The sequence below is a fragment of the Mus musculus genome, chromosome 6 (assembly GCF_000001635.26).
Source record: "Mus musculus strain C57BL/6J chromosome 6, GRCm38.p6 C57BL/6J".
Classification (NCBI taxonomy): domain Eukaryota; kingdom Metazoa; phylum Chordata; class Mammalia; order Rodentia; family Muridae; genus Mus; species Mus musculus.
Window position 1 is genome coordinate 143,064,260 of NC_000072.6, and position 17,939 is coordinate 143,082,198.

Below are 17,939 nucleotides of genomic sequence, written 5' to 3' on the forward strand. Positions count from 1 at the left end.
GGCCCTCCATGTGACACTCACATGGCTGTGGTAACCAACAGCTGTCTAAATGGGCTTAAAGCCCACTCACAGGAGGAAATCCTATCTGAATCAACACTTCCCACCCAGTGAGGCCACATTATTAGCCAGCACAGTTCCTCAATTACAAATGAATCCATATACATTCATTTGGTAAGTGCAGCTACCACTCCTCGGCAATAAAGCCTCTCTTTACAGCAAATGGAGCCCATCACAGAGAACCACAACTGGGCATGGAGGGACCATGGGGAACCCAACCCCAAAAGAAACAACTACATCACAGCTCCTGCGTCTGTGACACAGAGAACCTCTAAGGAAAGGAGACGGAAAACCTGTAAGAGCCCAACAAGTCTGCTGAAACATTCTCTCCTAGAAATGGCAACATAAACAAGCCAGAACAATAGCAACATCAGTGCACAAGCCAACACAGAAGGGGTAAGATTTTATGGGGTCCTACTCCTAGACAAAGAATTACAAGCAACTACAAAGACTTAGCTTCTCTCAGGAATAAGCCAACTTATTGGTTGTCCAACCCAGAGTAGTCAACCCTGAAACCATATGCATACAAATAACAAAAACAAACTTAGCAGGTTGTACTTACACAGTATTCCATATATGTATATGGACTAATAACTTAAAAAGAGGCTATCACCTTGAGTGTGGGTAGACATGGTAAGAGCTGGGAGAAGGAAGGAAGGGAGTAAAAGTGATGACACTCTATTTCAATTTAAAACATTTAACACACACACCTTTGACATGGGCATTGTAATCCCAGCATGTGTAAGGCTGAGGCAATATGATCATGAGATCAGGGCTAGCCTGAACTACTTAGTGATCTATGGTAGTCTGGTTTCAAATTAGATACCATCTCAAAAAAACAAAAACAAACAAAACAAAATAAAATCCACAAATTTTATCAAACCCAATCCAAAATCAGTTTACTATTTTCTCTATGAAATGGCTGAAAAGGTCTGCAGCACACAGAAAAGTCCCAGCACTGAACACAGCCACATTTCCAGTACACTCAATTCATCAATCAATCAGATTCAAAGTGGGAAAAGACAAAGAGAAAACTATTCTGGCCCAAAACATGGTAAATAGACACCTGCACCCTACTCCGACCCTCTTCTCCATGGCTCTAACCTTTGGCTCTGTCTGCTTTTCATCCATGAAGACTGGTGCTGTCAGAAAGGTAAGTGTAGCTGAAACCCAGGTATAAAATAAAGAATGGGGCAGAGCATGGGGCTGGGGCCCAGCTCAGTGGGAAGATGGTTTCCTAGCAACAAGACCTAAGAAGACTTTTGGATCAATCCCACACACTTGGGGAAAACAAGGCCTGGGTAGAGCTCAACTTATTCCTCTGCTTCAGCTCTGCTTGCTCTACCCTTGTCCCAAAGGGGCGTGTGTGTGTGTGTGAGTGTGTGTGTGTGTGTATGTGTGTGTGTGAGTGTGTGTGTGTGTGTGTGTGTGTGTGTGTGTGTGTATACATATCTACTTGCAGCATAAGTGTGTGTGTGTGTATACATATCTACTTGCAGCATAAGAAAAGAACCTTCCTGTCTGCAGTCACAGAATCAAACAAGCTGCAGAAGGAGGCACACCTTTGATGGGGTTCACTGTGTCTCACCTTTGTTCTCTCCCAAGTGCTGGTGCAAAATGAACACACAAAATAAAATTCTCTAAGTGCTTCAAGCTTCCAAAGCAGACATAAAAAAGCTTGGAGCTCTGTCCGAAGCCCAGGACAGGACACATGGAACCATGCACCGCGTCAGCAGGAAAGAGCATGAGTCTCACAGTACAAGGTCAGAAAATGCCAGCAACAATTGTTAAAAGCTCAAATAAAACTCAAGAGAACAAGATAGAAAAGCTTCTAGCACAGACCAGGCTCTCGCACGTTTAGAAACATACCCGCCTTCTACAGAACCTATGAGGCGATCCTCCCTTTGCAAGGATGGTTATAAAGAGAGAGAGAGAAATCATCCAAAAACCAGACGCAGTTTCCCACCAACAAATTAAATAAACATTATACATGATCATTAAATAAACATATCATAGCAGGGCAGTGGTGGCCCACGCCTTTTATCCCAGTACTCGGGAGGCAGAGGCAGGCGGATTTCTGAGTTTGAGGCCAGCCTGGTCTACAGAGTGAGTTTCAGGACAGCCAGGGCTATACAGAGAAACCCTGCCTCAAAAAAAAAAAAAAAAACAAAAAACAAAAAACAAAAAAAAAAAACCCCACAAAACCAAAACCCAAACCCATATTATGCTAGACAGTCACGCTTAACTTTAATCTACTAAGAACAGAATCTGTGTCTGGTATCTAATAAACAGGCCAGTGACAAAAAGTAACGTCAAGAGGTAAGTGTCAGCATATTATAGCGCCGATTTAAGAGAGCATTACTGAGATGGTTTTCTGCAAAAAGACTAATCATTTTCTTCTCTATATTGTACCTTTAATGAGAACTAGAAATGATTTCAGTATTCAATGGATATTTTCAGAAGAAATATTTTAAATCAAAGACTGGAAAAATTAAAATTCAATTTAAGTATTTTAAATTAAAAAGCTCCACAAAACAGAAAAGTTAAGAAATTTTCCTAAGTAAAAAAGTAAATATTGGTGAAAAAATTACTCTGATATCTTAAATACATTTGAACTTTAAAAGTACAACATTATAGATAATGATCAAAAACCCTTTTCAGAACCTTTTAAGCAGCCAGGAAGGAGCGCAGGCGTACAAAACCACAGAGACAGAGAAGGAATAGAAAGTGTTCTCTTACCCGCTGTTCCAACGCCGACTGCGTCTGTTGCCGTAAAAGGGCTTTAAAGGGCCCCCCTTCTTTTCCAGCACTCCCACTGCCCATTCCTACAGGACAGCAGCACGTAAGGAACAAGCACATAAGTAGACACCGGCAAGCTCAAGTGCACTCATCTTCACAGACAGTGTCAAATACAGAAACTCAGCCACATGTTTAACCTATTTTGCTATGGTAAGTAGCACATGCATTTTACTCTACTATATTAAAACTTTCTTTAAAGTAAGATATCAAAGTTATGGTCACAGCTAGTTTTACAATCAATTTATTCTAATAAAAATATTAAAATAAGGCAACAATTCTTTGATAATATTCAATATTTATAAGTTGATAATTTTAATAAAATAACCAAAAGAATAACTGACTATGCTAACAACTTAAACACATCAAAATATCTGGTAAAATATGGGAAGAAACACACTAACTGCTCAGGTCAAAACTACAGGAAGCTAACGGGCCAATCAGCCTTCAGAATGAAGCTTATTCTCTGCTCATGCTCTCCTCTGAACATGGGATGTGCTCATTAACAAAAATCAACACACATGTGTAAGCACATCACAAATGTACATAGTCATGGATGAAAGAATTCTATTTCCTCACCCTTAGATGTATTTTAAGGCTAATATTACATTTTCCCTAGCATTTGTTGTCGTCATTGTTTTGATAGTAACACAAGGACAAGTATGGCCCACGATCTATGGAGATGGGATGGCTCACACTGGCTCTCAAAGCTAAAGATGCATCCGGTCAAGTTCACTGCAGTGCCTTAGGGAGGAGTTAATCCATGTTTACATTTTTAGCTGTTCTTGGATAAGGAAACAAGGGTTAGCATGTGTGTAGTCCCATTCTGATCTCTGAAAACAAAAGTTTTTCTTACAGTAATCTTAAGGTTTTTAGAGACTACACAATGCTAACTGGAAACAAAACTAAGATCTTTATATGAAGCATATTTAAAATCACAAAATAAAAGGTAAGTTTGCAGTGATAAATAAAGTACCAGAAAACATAGCAGAATAACTTGATTAATGGAATGGAAAGAAAACAAGTGTATAATAAAAGAATAGCACCAAAATGAGACTTAAACTGGTTCAAACAGAATAATTTTCTCATGTAGCCTTCTGGTTTAGCAACAGGATGGCACAGGTCGGATGTGGATGGAGCAGGTATGGAGAGAGGGGAACAGAGCATCTACAAGGACACTGAGTGAGACCTCGGTCCTGAGAGTGACAGCAAACATCCACAGCCACATCCTGACACATAATCTTTGTTAAACAGAAAACTCAGTGACTACTGATAATAGCCATCAAGTAAGCGTCAGTGACATATGTGTGGTTCTGATTAACTGTCAGTGAAATCACTCACACACATAAAGCACACAGTCATTCTCTATGGCATAAAATAACATGTTTTCAGAGATGATTTAAAACAAAGGGATTATTTAAAAAAAAGCTGACATAATGTGATCCTACCAGAAGCAGCCAGGAACAGCTCTTCACTGAAAGAAACACTTTTCCTCAGAACGGGGCTGACAAGGCTAGAGTGATGAGGGGTAAGGCTAGATTCCGAGAGGAGGCGGGACTTAAGGTGAAAGGAACCACAAGAGAGGGGGGTGGAGCTGGGACACAGGTAGATCCCCGGCCCCTGTGGGTAAGGTGCTGTGGAGGAAAGTAGCAAAGATGTAGGTTCAGAAGATGATCAGAAATGCAGGAGAAGGAACGCAGTGAGAGCAAACATAACAATCAAATGGATTCAAATGCAGACAAACCCACACTGAGTGAGCCAGAGCTCAGGTACCCACCCACCCGCCAGAGCCCTAGCCAACATGCAAACCAAGGACACCTTCAAAATGAACAAAGCCCTTCAAACTCTGCAAGCACTGAAAAACTTTAAATCATTAGCAAGACTTTATGCATTCCATCACTTTTGACTGACTTCTTCAAATACTTAAATTGCCCACCAATTGATTTTGGTTGGTTGGCTGGCTGACTGTATTTAAGAACTTGTATGGCTGAAAACCACCACTCTCCGTATGGTAAGAAACTTGTGGCTTCAATCCAAAACACTGATTTAAAGTAGTAAATTTTGGTACCTTAAAATGTTACTAGCTATGATACTGCATATATTTGTGCTAATGGGATACTCATTTAAAAAATAATCATAGAGTAATGTATTATGAATTCCAAGCTAGGTTTTTACTCTCCAGTTTTGATGTATACATTAATCCTTTCATCTTACCTCTAAAATGTCTCATACTTTAATGTGATCATATCACTATTTACAGATATTTGCACATAAAGGTCAAATACCCTGTGTATTGTAAGAAATATATACAGCCACCCTGCCTAAGAAAGTAAAATCTACCCAAATCAAGTGTGTAAATCTCTGCTATATACCTATTACAGCATTCAAAAATTCCACTCCTATTAGTTGAGAAATTGGGGAAAACATTTTTAAAATCTCATTTTTTAAAATGTTATAAATTAGATTCTAATAAAGTAAAAAAAAATTAAGAAAACTAACCCAAAAAATGCATTATAAACAGAAAAATAACTTTCTCAGACCACCCTTTATTCTGCTCTATTTCTGACGTCTCGGTTTATAAATAGTAAGTCAATCATAATCGACTTGTACTGCTTCTCAGAAGCCGGACAGAGACAGGAAAGGATGCTCACTGAGTCTCAGCTTACGAGGTAACAAAACTGAGAGGTGGCAAGCCCCTCCAGACCGCGCAAAGGTGGCGAGGGTCTCAACAAGCTACTAAGGTGGGAAAACAAAACAAAACAATCAGAGTCAGCTTACAGGTATATAAATGAGGTTTTAAGAACCAGTACTACAGAAGTCCTTGCTAGCACATCTGATGCCAGTCAGAAAGCTTCCATTGCTGATGCCTGTACAATCTTTAGGTTTGTCCTTTTGTAAGAATTAAGAAACAAAAAAGCCAAAAAAAAAAAAAAAAACCCCGCTTTCTAAACGTTATCTGTGGTACGACAAGAACATAATCAGTGAGCATTATTGAAAAGCAGCTTAGAAGCCAGTGAGCAGACCAAAGCCTCACAGCTCCAGTCACATCTCCTTGTTTATAAGAGCACACCCAGAGTCCCAGCTATACTGGGCCTGGGCCGACTCCTGCTCACAAGGCAGAGACCAGCCTCCGCAACTTAATAAGATCTGGTCTCTAAGTACCCAGGAGCTGAGGAGGAGGCTGGCTGAGGTGGAGTGCTTGTCCAGCATGCACCATGAGCTGGGTTTCATCTCCAGCCTACAGAAAAGGTGCAGAGGAGAAGGTCCCATCCCAAGCCTACCTTGTTCTCAGTGGCATGAACATTACGGCTAGTCGCTTACTCCTTTTTTTTTTTTTTTTTTAAATTTCATCGCAATTTCAATGGCTCAATTTTTATGGCACAAAGAAGTTAAAATACCACATTCCAAAGCATCCATTACTATAAAATGCTATCTTTTTTTTTTGTTTTGTTTTGTTTTTGTTTTTTCGAGACAGGGTTTCTCTGGTTGTCCTGGAACACACTTTGTAGACCAGGCTGGCCTCGAACTCAGAGATCCGCCGCCTGCCTCTGCCTCCTGAGTGCTGGGATTAAAGGCGTGCGCTGCCACACCTGGCTGAGCGTGAAGAACAAGAGTAAAGAGGCTTTAGCAGTACTTTTTAATTGTTACTCATAATTATATACAGTACAGCTTCAGCATCTGTAGGGAATGCTGCTGAGGCCACCATGACCAGCACCGCAGGAACAAAATTCACAAATACAGAATGCAGTGCGCTCTGCAAATAGCCTTCGCATAGCCTCCTCCTATTTTAAATCGTCTTTGTACTGCTTATAATACCTAACACAATGCACATGCTAACCCCAAAGCGGCTCTCATGCGTCGTCATCTAGGCCAGACGGAAGCAGGAAACTCTGCCTGCACGGGGACAGATACAGTGCTTTCCCAAGGGTTCCTGATCTGCACTTGGCTTCTTAGGTTAAGGCTGAGCATACTTAAAAAAATAAAGTAGCTGTCAAAATCAATGATGTTAGAGAGGGATGACAGGGATGGTAATAAAAACACAGGAATGGGTGTTTATAGTGTTTATTCTGTGATCAATTTTATTTTTAAAAAAGGAAAAAATTAAGTTTATAATAAGATTTTGTTTTGATTGTTTTCAAAAAATCTGGATCCATTTTATAAATTCTTCTAACACTAAAACATTAAAGGTTATTAAAGATGACAAATTCAAAATAATACAAATAAAAACAGTTTAGTCAATCTGATAGGAAAACTATTTCTAGTACTTAAAGTACTAAAAATAGTAAATCTTTACATTTTCAATCGTTCTTTAAAATTTTATTTAAGGGCTGGAGAGATGGCTCAGCGGTTAAGAACACTGACTGCTCTTCTGAAGGTCCTGAGTTCAAATCCCAGCAACCACATGGTGACTCACAACCATACATACATAATGAGATCTGATGCCCTTTTCTGGGGTGTCTGAAGACAGCTACAGTGTACTTACATATAATAAATAAATAAATCTTTAAAAAATTTTTTTTGTTTAAATAAATTGAATTCTCTCATGAAGCCAATTTAATATTTTATCAACTTCTTATCAAAAAACACTAACAAAAACCCAGAAACCACTCACAATGCAAAAAGAAAGGGATAACTATAAATTTAATAAATTGAAAAATATCCAAGGGTGAGAAAATTTAAACTGCAGTTTCAACCTGGAGAGCAAGAGTAAGGAGCAAAGCCAAGCAGCCTAATCGCACAAACTTCATATCAAGCATGACTAAAACAGCTAAAACGTCGCTCTCCAAGCAAAATAATTCTTCTATAAAAATCATCTAAGAACTGAAGTGATCAGTATTTATATTACCTTTTAAGTTAGCATGTAAACAAATGTAAAAAATAGATATGACCAATATCACTTCCTCTTTGATTTTTTTTCTGTTTTCTAGTTAAACTCAAGGTAATACTCTACACTGAACCTTCAGCCTTCAGCCAAAAAGCAGATGAGCGAAGCCTACACTGCTATACAGCCACTCCAGTTCTGAACTAGCCCCATAATAAAAATAAAGAACTAAATGCTGAAATGGAAATGAATAAGAAATAAATTAGTCATATGCTTAAGAGGAATTATGGTTCAAAACTGCAATTTGGTTGCAGACCTCTAGAGTTACTATGCAAATGTTTTATTTTAAAGTGGCATTCCTCTTTACTTCAACATGAAATGAAGAATGTCAATACCCAAACAAAACTCTCAACTTAATATTGACAATAATTAAATCAATTAAAATGTCACTCTCCAAACAAAAAAACCAATTAGCTTTAATAACTGAGATTATCAGTGGTCACATTAACTTAAATGCAGCAACAGGAGGAAAGGTTTGGTGTGCGGCTCACAAGGAACAGAAACAAGTTCTTACGAGGAAACACAAAAGGTGGGTGGGAGCGCCTTACCAGTCTTGGGTGTCAAACTCAAATCTGTGTCAGAAGAAGAGGACTGCCGACTGTAGGACTTGGAAGGTGAAAAGGAATAAGTTTGGTTTTTCAGAGGGGTTGAGGGTCCTGATGAGTGAGTATTGGGGTTGGGATCCTCATTGAAGGGAATCCTGCCAGAAGAAGGTGGAGACATATTAAGCAATCATGTGCCAAAGGGCTTGACAGTTGGCAGCATGACGAAACATCAGGAAGAACTGGGGTGGGGCCGGCAGTCATTTCTTAAGTGTGGAGCTGGGAACCAGGCCAACGACAAAGAATGCTGTCTAACCATTCATCATTCTCCAGATAAATGTTATCTGCGTTGAAACAGTTAATAAGCCAAAGTGGGAAAGCAAAGAAGCATGAAATGGTAGACTAATGGGGATTAAAAATATATATATTAAAAAGAGAAACAAAACAAATAAATAATGACAAAATATTTCAAATAAATGTTTTTGTAAGTTACAAACGAAAATGATGGCCACAAATGGTGTGTGGAAATATCTGTAACTATCTCCATATTTACACACACATAAGTATCTCTGAAAGAAAAACTGTTTCCTTATCCTATAGCATCAGCGTGCTACAGCTAAAAACACAGCGAAGAGAACAATAAGTAGAACTTTTGAAACACTGCATTTGATGCAAACAGTTGCTTACCTGTTTTTCCCATAGCCCTCTTCCACAGAATCAAACAGACCCTATCATCTCAAAACCCTGCAGACTTGGTTCATAAAAGAAAATAAACAAACCAAAGTGGTGGTGTCTACTTCACTTTGAAGTGTATTAATTTCTATTCTAAACAACACAGAACTGTTCATAAGAATACATTTGGAGAGCTCTCTGAATGCAATACACAATCATGGGGCTCTGACAGGATCTGTAGAGAGACTCTAGAAGCTGAAAACACACCTTCACTTCCACAGTCAGAGCCTTTGTGTCAGCCTAACAGAAGTTCTTCATTGAAGCTGGATTAGAAGTAAGAAAGGGAAGAAGCAAAGACTATGGTACCTGCCTACACTACCTGCCTGCCTGCCTCTGCAGCCACTGAGCCTGTGGCCTGCCTCTCCCCAGCTCTGGCGTCTGAGCAGTCTCGTACCAGTATAGATGAGAGTGGGAACAGACACAGAGAAGTTCTGAGTGAGTCGTGAGCCAGTAGCAGTGTGAATTGGGCTGTTGTGAGTCGAGCGGCATCCATGGCTTGGAGGATGAACCAGCGGAGACCTGAAGGAATTTGTGGTCAAAGTGGAAGAAAAGAAAACAATACATACAACAGATTGCAAAAAGCTATGTTAAAATTATTTCAAAGGAGCTTTTTTTGTTAAGGAAGAAAATTTATTTTTTAATCCCTAGCATGCAAAAAGTTGAAATTAAAAGAGAACAGCTAATAATTAATGTGTTAAGATATACAATTTTAAAGAATTAAATTAGTAAATCAACAACTGTCAATAAGAAAAACAGCAAGCGTAATTGTCAATGGAACTAAGAAAGACTACTAAGACTTGATTTTTATGGTTGTTTTTTTTTTTTAACATACTTGCTTTCATTTTCACCAAAACAGGACTTCCTCTTATTTTTAATGGGAGGGATCTCCCATAAGAGTGAAAGCTCAAATACAGAATTGTCATGTTCTTTGAAACCAAGATACAAGCTGTTTATACCATGTCTTACATCTTTCTAAGAAGAAAGTTTAGTAATTACTTAGGTGATTAGAAACATGAGAACTTGAAGCAGGAAGAGAAAATGAGGGATGTGAGTGTGTAGGACCAGGTATGGCTCAACCTCTAACAGACGGCAGAGACTGCATCAATGCAGGCTAATGTAGCACCAGACTACAAGAGAACACAGCTTCAAACTCAGGCAGGACAGATGCTCTGCTGCTGTGGGTAACATAAATCTAAAACGTGCTTAGGATGAGCTGACACATTAAATCTCTTAGGGGAGTCTGCTTTTATACAGACAGCTGAGTGAATGGCGTTCTTCTCTCTGCTAAAGTGAGGAAGGGGCTTCAAATTCCTCAACTTAGTTGTTCTGTGCACATAAGAGCTCACACTTTCGTCCTTTAGAAAGCACCTTGTGTCCAGAGCAGTGAGAAATCACATGAAATGCAAGTTTCCATTGAGAGCTCATGAGGAAAATCAAAGGGATTTGTTTTGCTACACAACAGCTAAGAGAGAGAGAGAAGAAACTTACAGAGCACATACATGTCACTAATGCAGGTAAAATATTACAAACACTGCAAAATTTCCAAATATGATATCAAATAAAAGTTCAAATATACTGGACCGCTACCATGATGTATTCTTAAGTTCAACCAGTCTCCTTGTATGAAAGTTTGTCTCAAAATAACACATTTCCAGTGTTTAATCCATCCTAGTCATTTATATTCATTTGAGATAACCTACTAAATCCAAGCTGTTTCCTTTTGCCAAATTCGAACCTAAATCCAATAATGCTATGCAATAACCAACGATGACATCAGTTATAATAAGATAAATCATAATTAATGTTAAAATGTCTCATAAACTGATTCCTTTGTAACAAGTACAGGACAGCCAGTTGAAACAGAGCAGCCTACAACCAAAAGGGTTTCCTACAATGGCCTATATTGTAAAATGGCTTCCCAATACCCTAATAATGCAAGGTAGACAGTTCGCTCTACAACTTACAATTTAAAGTAAATGTCTGATGGAAAAGGAGAAACACTCCCACCAGGGCTTACTAAAGGCTCCTCATGAATGTACATGAGACAACTGTTGTTCCTGTCTTCCTAAGGTCTGTGAAGTAAACCCCTTTCTTTTCACTCTAAACCTCAGTGTACAGATTACTTCAGACATGAACTTGCAAAAGCCCAGGTTCCTGATGTACAGGTAAAACCAGATAGTGGCAATCGATAGACTCAGGCCATGTGTGCCTGTGTGTATGAGTGTGTGTGTGAGAGAGAGAGAGAAAGAGTGTGTGTGTGTGTGTGTGTGAGAGAGAGAGAGAGTGTGTGTGTGTGTGTGTGTGTCTGTGCCTGTGTGTGTGTGCCTGTGTGTGTGCCTGTGCCTGTGTGTGTATGTGTGTGTGTGCGCATGTGAGAGAGAAAGAGAGAGTGTGTGTGTGTGTGTGTGCCTGTGTGTGTGTGTGTATGTGCCTCTGTGTGTGTGTGTGTGTGTGAGAGAGAGAGAGAGAGAGAGAGAGAAAGAGTGTGTGTGTGCCTGTGTGTGTGTGTGTGAGAGAGAGAGAGAGAGAGCGTGTGTGTAGATGTGTGAATGCGCTCGTGAGTGTATTTAGAGGCAGAATCTTACCAAGTAGCCCAGACTGGCCTCCAACTTGAAAGCATCCTGCCTCTCAGCCTCCCAAATATTGAGACTACAGGCATGTACCATGGCAGTTGACTTCAAGAAAAAAGTCTTTTAATAAAATTTGCTATGGAAAAGGGGGTAGTATCTGAATCTATATGCAACCTAATTCTACAAGTATGAGCTAAAAGTTTTTTAGGACAAATTTTATATTTATGCATTTTATTACAGTATTATGATATTTTATTGTAGGACTGTGATATACATCTAGAACCTCATGTATGTTAGGCAAATATTTTACACATCCCAGCCTTAGGACACATTTTTAATGGAACATAAAGCAAACAGAGGATACAACTTAATTAATTTCACTTGTAAGTACATTTCCCTATAAAACTTGCTACTACTATGCTAAATTTTGTGAGCAGAATTTGATCTAAATAACTAAAGACCACCGAAGGAGGCTAAACAAATATATGTTCAAGATAAGGAAAATTTCCTTTTGCAATAAGATAATAGAAAAAAACCTTTCTTGAGATTTGCAATTGTTTCCATTTCCTTTACGCTGACTACTGCTGAACCAGGAAATGGGTTAGAATCTACAGAATTCTGACCCCCTGATAATCTAAACTAGGAAAAAGCCAACAGATGGCAGGCTGAGGCTGAGGCTGAGCCCCCATCATCTGCTCTATAAACGAAGGACTCCCTAGTCTGTGTACTGCAGATGCTATGACGGCAGAGCTCCATGGCAGCAGCAGCAAAGCTTACTGCATCTGTCTGGCCTACCCGAGCACATAACTCCCAAGCCTCAACCTACGACTACTTCTCCATCGCTGGTCCTTACGGAAGAACTAACCACGCCTGGCCTGGAACCTCACTTGCACGGAGTTGCAATTACATAGACCAGGCAGCATCTCTGATCCCCGACAAGGCTTTCCACATAGTTATTACAACAGAAAAATCATCATCATTCCAACACCCTCCACTGACAGTTCAGAAGAGCGCTTAGCTGAAACACTTGAGAACAAGAGCATCGGCCAGCTCAGATTTCAGAGTATCTGAGTAGACTTCACTAGCTGAGCACTTCTAACCTAAAGACCCCAAAATCTAAATGCTCTGAAACCCAAGGCTCTTGAGGACTGGTACTGTTTTCCCAGTTTTAGAGTATTCCAGATGTAGTATTTTCTGATTAGGCATGGACAAGCTATCCCCTACCAACCACACTCTGAATCTTCCTTTGAAACAAGTGAAAAACCACAGGCCAAGTCAATCACAGAGCCAAGCCTAACTAGGTATATTGGCTAGTTTTATGTCAACCTGACACATGCTATTCAGAAATATGCCTCCTCCATAAGATCTGGCTGTAGGCAAGCCTATAGGGCTTTTTATTAATTAGTGAGGATGGAAAAGCCATTTTGGGTGGTGCCATCCATCCCTGGGCTGATAGACCTAGGTTCTATAAGAAAGCCGGATCAGCAGGCCATGAGGAGCAGGCCAGTGGGCAGCACCCCTCCATGGCCTCTGCATCAGCTCCTGCCCTGAGGTTCCTACTCTGCTAGAGTTCCTGTCCTGATGTGATGAACAGTGATGCAGAAGTGTGAGTCAAATCACCCTTTCTGCCCCGAGTTCCTCTGGTCAAGGTGTTTCACAGCCAGAGTAACCTCGACTAGTTGTACCGAGCACACAGCCTTCACGCAATCTATAATTCTAATGTCCTTAGGTCGTGGACTGGGAACTCTTTTGAAGGTATTTCTTACACTTGTTGTTGTTGTTGTTTTGGTTTTGGGGTTTGTTTGGGGTTTTCTTGGTCTGGTACTAGGTGGGAAGGGGCTTTCTGGGTTTTGTTTGGTTTGGTGTGTGTGTGTGTGTGTGTGTGTGTGTGTGTGTGTGTGTGTGTGTGTGACAGAGACAGAGAGAGACAGAGAGAGACAGAGAGAGACAGAGAGACTAAACACCAGTATCTAAAATTTACTACCTAGTCTTTCAGAGAAAAGTTTGCTTAAATGTGCACAGTGCTGAGCACCTCCATCCCAGCTCTTGTAAAGCTAAAGATAGTTTAGAGCCAAGAATTCTGGATCAAGGTTTTATTTTTATGAACTGCCTGCAGGGGCAGACCCTGGAGCCTGAGAACCGTCTACAGGGCGACCTGCAGTGCTCTTTACACACCGCCAAGAGTAAATATAGTGACAGTTAGGAGTCTCCTAGAGAGGAAGGCAAGTTCCACACCAGACATAAATATTCATTTTTATGCTTTAGATAGATGACGTCTAAGGACCTGAAATATTTAAGAAAGATCACACAAGTAAAACTGTATGTTGAACACTGCTACCAGAAGGTGAGAGCAAACGGAGCTTGAGGTAAAAGACAGAAAGCTCCTGGGAAGCTGCTCACTGCCGCTCACGGAGCCATACTTACTCCTTCAGTTCTCTGGATGGGGAGCTGCATGCAGGAAGGAACGCTGCTGGGCTGCTCAGTTTATCCAGAGTGCACGCCGTTCCTATGGCTCGGACCACTAACCCAGACTCGCCCTCCAGATCAAAGCACTGCAAGTACCCAACAACTGCATTCCCTCTCATCTCGAGGACTTTCAAGCCAATCTTTCTCTGTAATTCACCTACAGAAAGAAAGAGACTCATTAGTAACTTCATACCTCTGTATTAGATACAGAAAAGGAAGGCTATAACAGCAATATAAAACCAAGAGTTTAGAAATCACGGCTTCTGGGGATTTGATGAGGCTCCTCGCTGGGGAGGTAAGATGCTACTGGCTACAAGCTGAAGCATGGTGAGTAAATGCTCACTCATCCAGCCATCCATGCGCCTCAGTGAGAAACAGTGTGAGTTCTGCACTGTATGCCGGCACTCTTCATGTCAAGGTGTTAGACAGCTGGATGAACAAGGAAGACATGCTCCACATTCAGGGAATGGAGAGACAATTCAATGACCCAAGTTCTGCTATGCAAGCATGAGGACCTGATTTCAGTGTGTGTGTGTGTGTGTGTGTGTGTACAAACTCCCAGCAGCAGAGTCCTCTGGCCAATTGATGAGCTCCAGGTTCAGTGAGAGACTCTGCCTCTAAAACATGAAGTGGAAGGTGATCAAGAAAACAAAGGAACAGATGTTAACCTCTGGTCCACACATACCACACATGCACACTCGCACAAACAGAGCAAGTTCCACATCTTCTGGCACATATCTACTGCTCGTCAGACAAGTGGCAGAGAAGGTCAGAAGGCTACATAGTCAGTTCTCAAGAAAAGGCTGTGCACAGGGAACATGTGAGCAAAAATACACAGCTTGCCTAAGCTGCGATTCCAAACGATGCAAAGGAGGAAATTGCAACTGCTAACTGCTCTGAGCTCCTTCCAATCTACACAATGCACCCCTTACATTAGACCACCTATAACACAATGTCCTTTTGCTATCCAGTTAAGTGACATTTCAAGGGGCCAGGCGAACAGCTCAGTCAGAAAAGTGTCTAAAGTACAATCAAGACCTGACACAGTGCTCAGTTACCAGAAACCACGGTTTTGGTTTTGGTTTTGGTTTTTTTAAAAAGTAGCTTACATTTGTAATCAGAACACTGAGGAATGGATTCCTGGAGATCAATTAGCCAGTCAAACTAGTCTGGTGAGTTCCAGACCAGAGCAAAACCATGTTGTTTTTTTTTTTTAGTTTTGTTTTATTTTGTTTTTTAAAAAAGGGGAAAAAAAGGGATTTTCTTTTTTTGTTTTTGTTTTTTTAACCGACAGTGACTGAGGAATACTTAAGGTTGTTTTCTGGCCTCCACAACAACACACATACCTCTGTGTTCACCAGCTCACACACACTGACACCCACATCTGATTTAGATCTCTACTTGTTAAAAGTGTTCAACAGCTTAATGGGGGAGTGCCTGGGATAAGGAATCAACACTTAAAAGTCACAAGCTTTGCTGCCAAATGTCAAGCACCATGTGAGAGGGAGGAAAGTGAAGATCTTAAGACTGATCAATCAACAGTAAAGGAGCTTTCCTGGACTACCTGACATCAAGGAGATGAGTCTCTGCCTGGCTTCATTCGATGCCCTTGGGGTGCGGATCCGATCAATCCACTGATACTCGGGATCCTCATTGACCACAAGTTCTTCTACAAATCCGTGGATTACCACAGCTCTGTAGCACTTTGGAATAGATGTTGCTGTTAAAATAAATTAACTATTATCCATTAATAAATCACAAAGCCAAACTTAAATCTTTAAAACATATACATATAAACAAATGATGAAAAAGTATCCATGCAGCTTTTATTTTTTAGATTTTTTTAATGCAAGATCTCCTACAAAACCTCAATGCAATCATGAGTTCTCAGAGAACCTGTTAGATCTGTTTTATCCTAAAAATAATTTCCTGTCATCAGACCTCTCACTTTTCTCACATAAGAATAACAAACGTAAACTGTACTTTCATGATTCAGAGAATAGCTAGACATTAAATAGAAAATCAAACTATCACAGTATCACATGAATCTATACAAGTTAAAAATAAATTTAACCCCCAGAACTCGTGTCTTTAGCTGCATATGTAGCAGAAAATGGCCTAGTCGGCCATCATTGGGATGAGAGGCCCCCTGGTCTTGCAAACTTTATATGCCCCAGTACAGGGGAACGCCAGGGCCAAGAAGTGGGAGTGGGTGGGTAGAGGAGCGGGGTGGGGGGGTGGGGGGGGAGGGTATAGGGGATTTTCAGGATAGCATTTGAAATGTAAATGAAGAAAATACCTAATAAAAAATTGGAAAAAGAAAAAGAAAAGAAAAGAAATATCAGGAAGTGCCTCACTTGGGTTGGAGGCTCTTAATTTTAAAATGCCCGTAGTAAAAAACAGAATAACAGTAAAAAATAAATTTAAGTCTATGAAAACGAAATGAACATTTGCTAGCCAATGCAAACACAAAGGCAGAGTGTCTTTCCATCTCACACTGCAGCCCCTCCGTGAACTTGCTGACGAGTCCCTCAGACCTGCTGTTCCTAGCAGCATCCATAGCCAGACAACCAACTAGTACAGTAGTTACTCAGTACAGTGTGCACAGTACACAGAAGCACTTGAGAATCACTGAAATTCATACCAGTCTCTCGGGAAATGTATTCACATGCTGATGATGACTACTCGGGGAAGCTCCACCCACTAACAGAGCAGAGCTGCACACGCTACTGTCTGGGGTCTCATGGGTGTAGGTGCACTGGTCCACAGCGCTGTCCCTCACTCAGCATTCTATACGACAGCAAAATGCCTCAGGGGGTTCCTAACAAAAATTTCTAAGAACCTGGAAAAACTAGACATCATTTACTCTAAAAAACAAAATAAACAGTCACAGCTACAGAAATTTAACATTTTTTTCTCTTATGTCAAAACCAAACTCTAACACTTTTTCAACTAATCCTTCTATTTGTTTTCCATATTTAAAAATGACTAATTTTTTTCTGTTAAACATGGCAATGTATTTACTTACTGCAAAAGAATTTAACTCCACATGAAGACTGTCTGAACCTGTTTGAATCATTGAAGAGGTCTACTTTAACCACAACATTGATTTCTCCGCGGATACCTTCAGATTCAAAAGAAAATCAAGTTTCTAAGTTGAGAAAATGTACAATGAAATCGTGACACAAACAGATACAACTACTGCTCCTCAGGTAATGCCTGGTCATAAATGCACGGTTAGCTGTGTTCCTGGGTAGTCTCACTCCCAGTCGTCCCTCAGTACACTAGCTAAGGTTGAGGGTGAGGCAGCCCGAGAAAAGCACTGAGTCCACAATTACCTACTGGCTCATGCATGAGAGCCACGACTACCTGAGGCACGAAGTCCCACTTTAAGGGACTGCAGTGGTGGAAGGACTTGGTGAGCCCCAGGTCATGACCCAGTGAGCTCATTCCTACAGTAGCACCGTCCTCATTTTAAAGAAGAAATCCGTATGTAAGTAAGGTTTACGAACTTACATAGTGCTGGTAACTAACAAAAGGAAGGGCAAGAATAAAAGTCAGCTCTCAGTGTCACCAAGGATACACTCCTCGCCACGTGGACTCTGATTTAACATGAGAGGTTTATCCATGGGCTTTCAGACCACACTGCAGTAAAAACAAACAGCCCAACCCTGGCGTGCTCCACCACGCCTGGCTTTCTTAACAATTTCTAAGGAAAGCCTCTAGATTTACTAAAAGAAGAAGAGAGATTTCAAACACAGAGCCCATATTAAGCCAATTATAATCAACCTTTAATGTTAAATGTTGGGAAACTATTTCATGCACATAGCTGTTCACTGCTTCATCTGGGTCCATGACTAGCTCCTTAGCATCACTGACTGGCTAATAAATTCC

General features: G+C 40.5%; 1 protein-coding gene across 25 annotated transcripts in view; it reads right to left on the reverse strand.

Annotated features, from left to right (window-relative positions):
- Positions 1-17,939, reverse strand: part of C2cd5 (C2 calcium-dependent domain containing 5) — an 89,236-nt gene that overhangs the window by 53,340 nt on the left and 17,957 nt on the right. For 7 of the 25 annotated variants that reach the window (XR_001785180.2, XR_001785182.2, XM_017321809.2 and 4 more), the window contains exons 5-10: positions 17,074-17,169; positions 15,610-15,765; positions 14,004-14,202; positions 8,284-8,435; positions 2,797-2,882; positions 1,927-1,959 (exon numbers count right to left, since the gene is read on the reverse strand). Coding sequence is in view for 22 of the 25 variants with exons in the window: in XM_017321809.2 (XP_017177298.1) it covers positions 1,927-1,959; positions 2,797-2,882; positions 8,284-8,435; positions 14,004-14,202; positions 15,610-15,765; positions 17,074-17,169 (722 nt within the window). In the remaining 3 variants the exon portion in view is untranslated. Of the gene's footprint in view, positions 1-1,926; positions 1,960-2,796; positions 9,246-9,403; positions 9,529-14,003; positions 14,203-15,609; positions 15,766-17,073; positions 17,170-17,939 lie in introns of those variants that run through there. The other 18 variants (NM_001362117.1, NM_001362116.1, NM_001362113.1 and 15 more) reach the window with 7 other exon arrangements.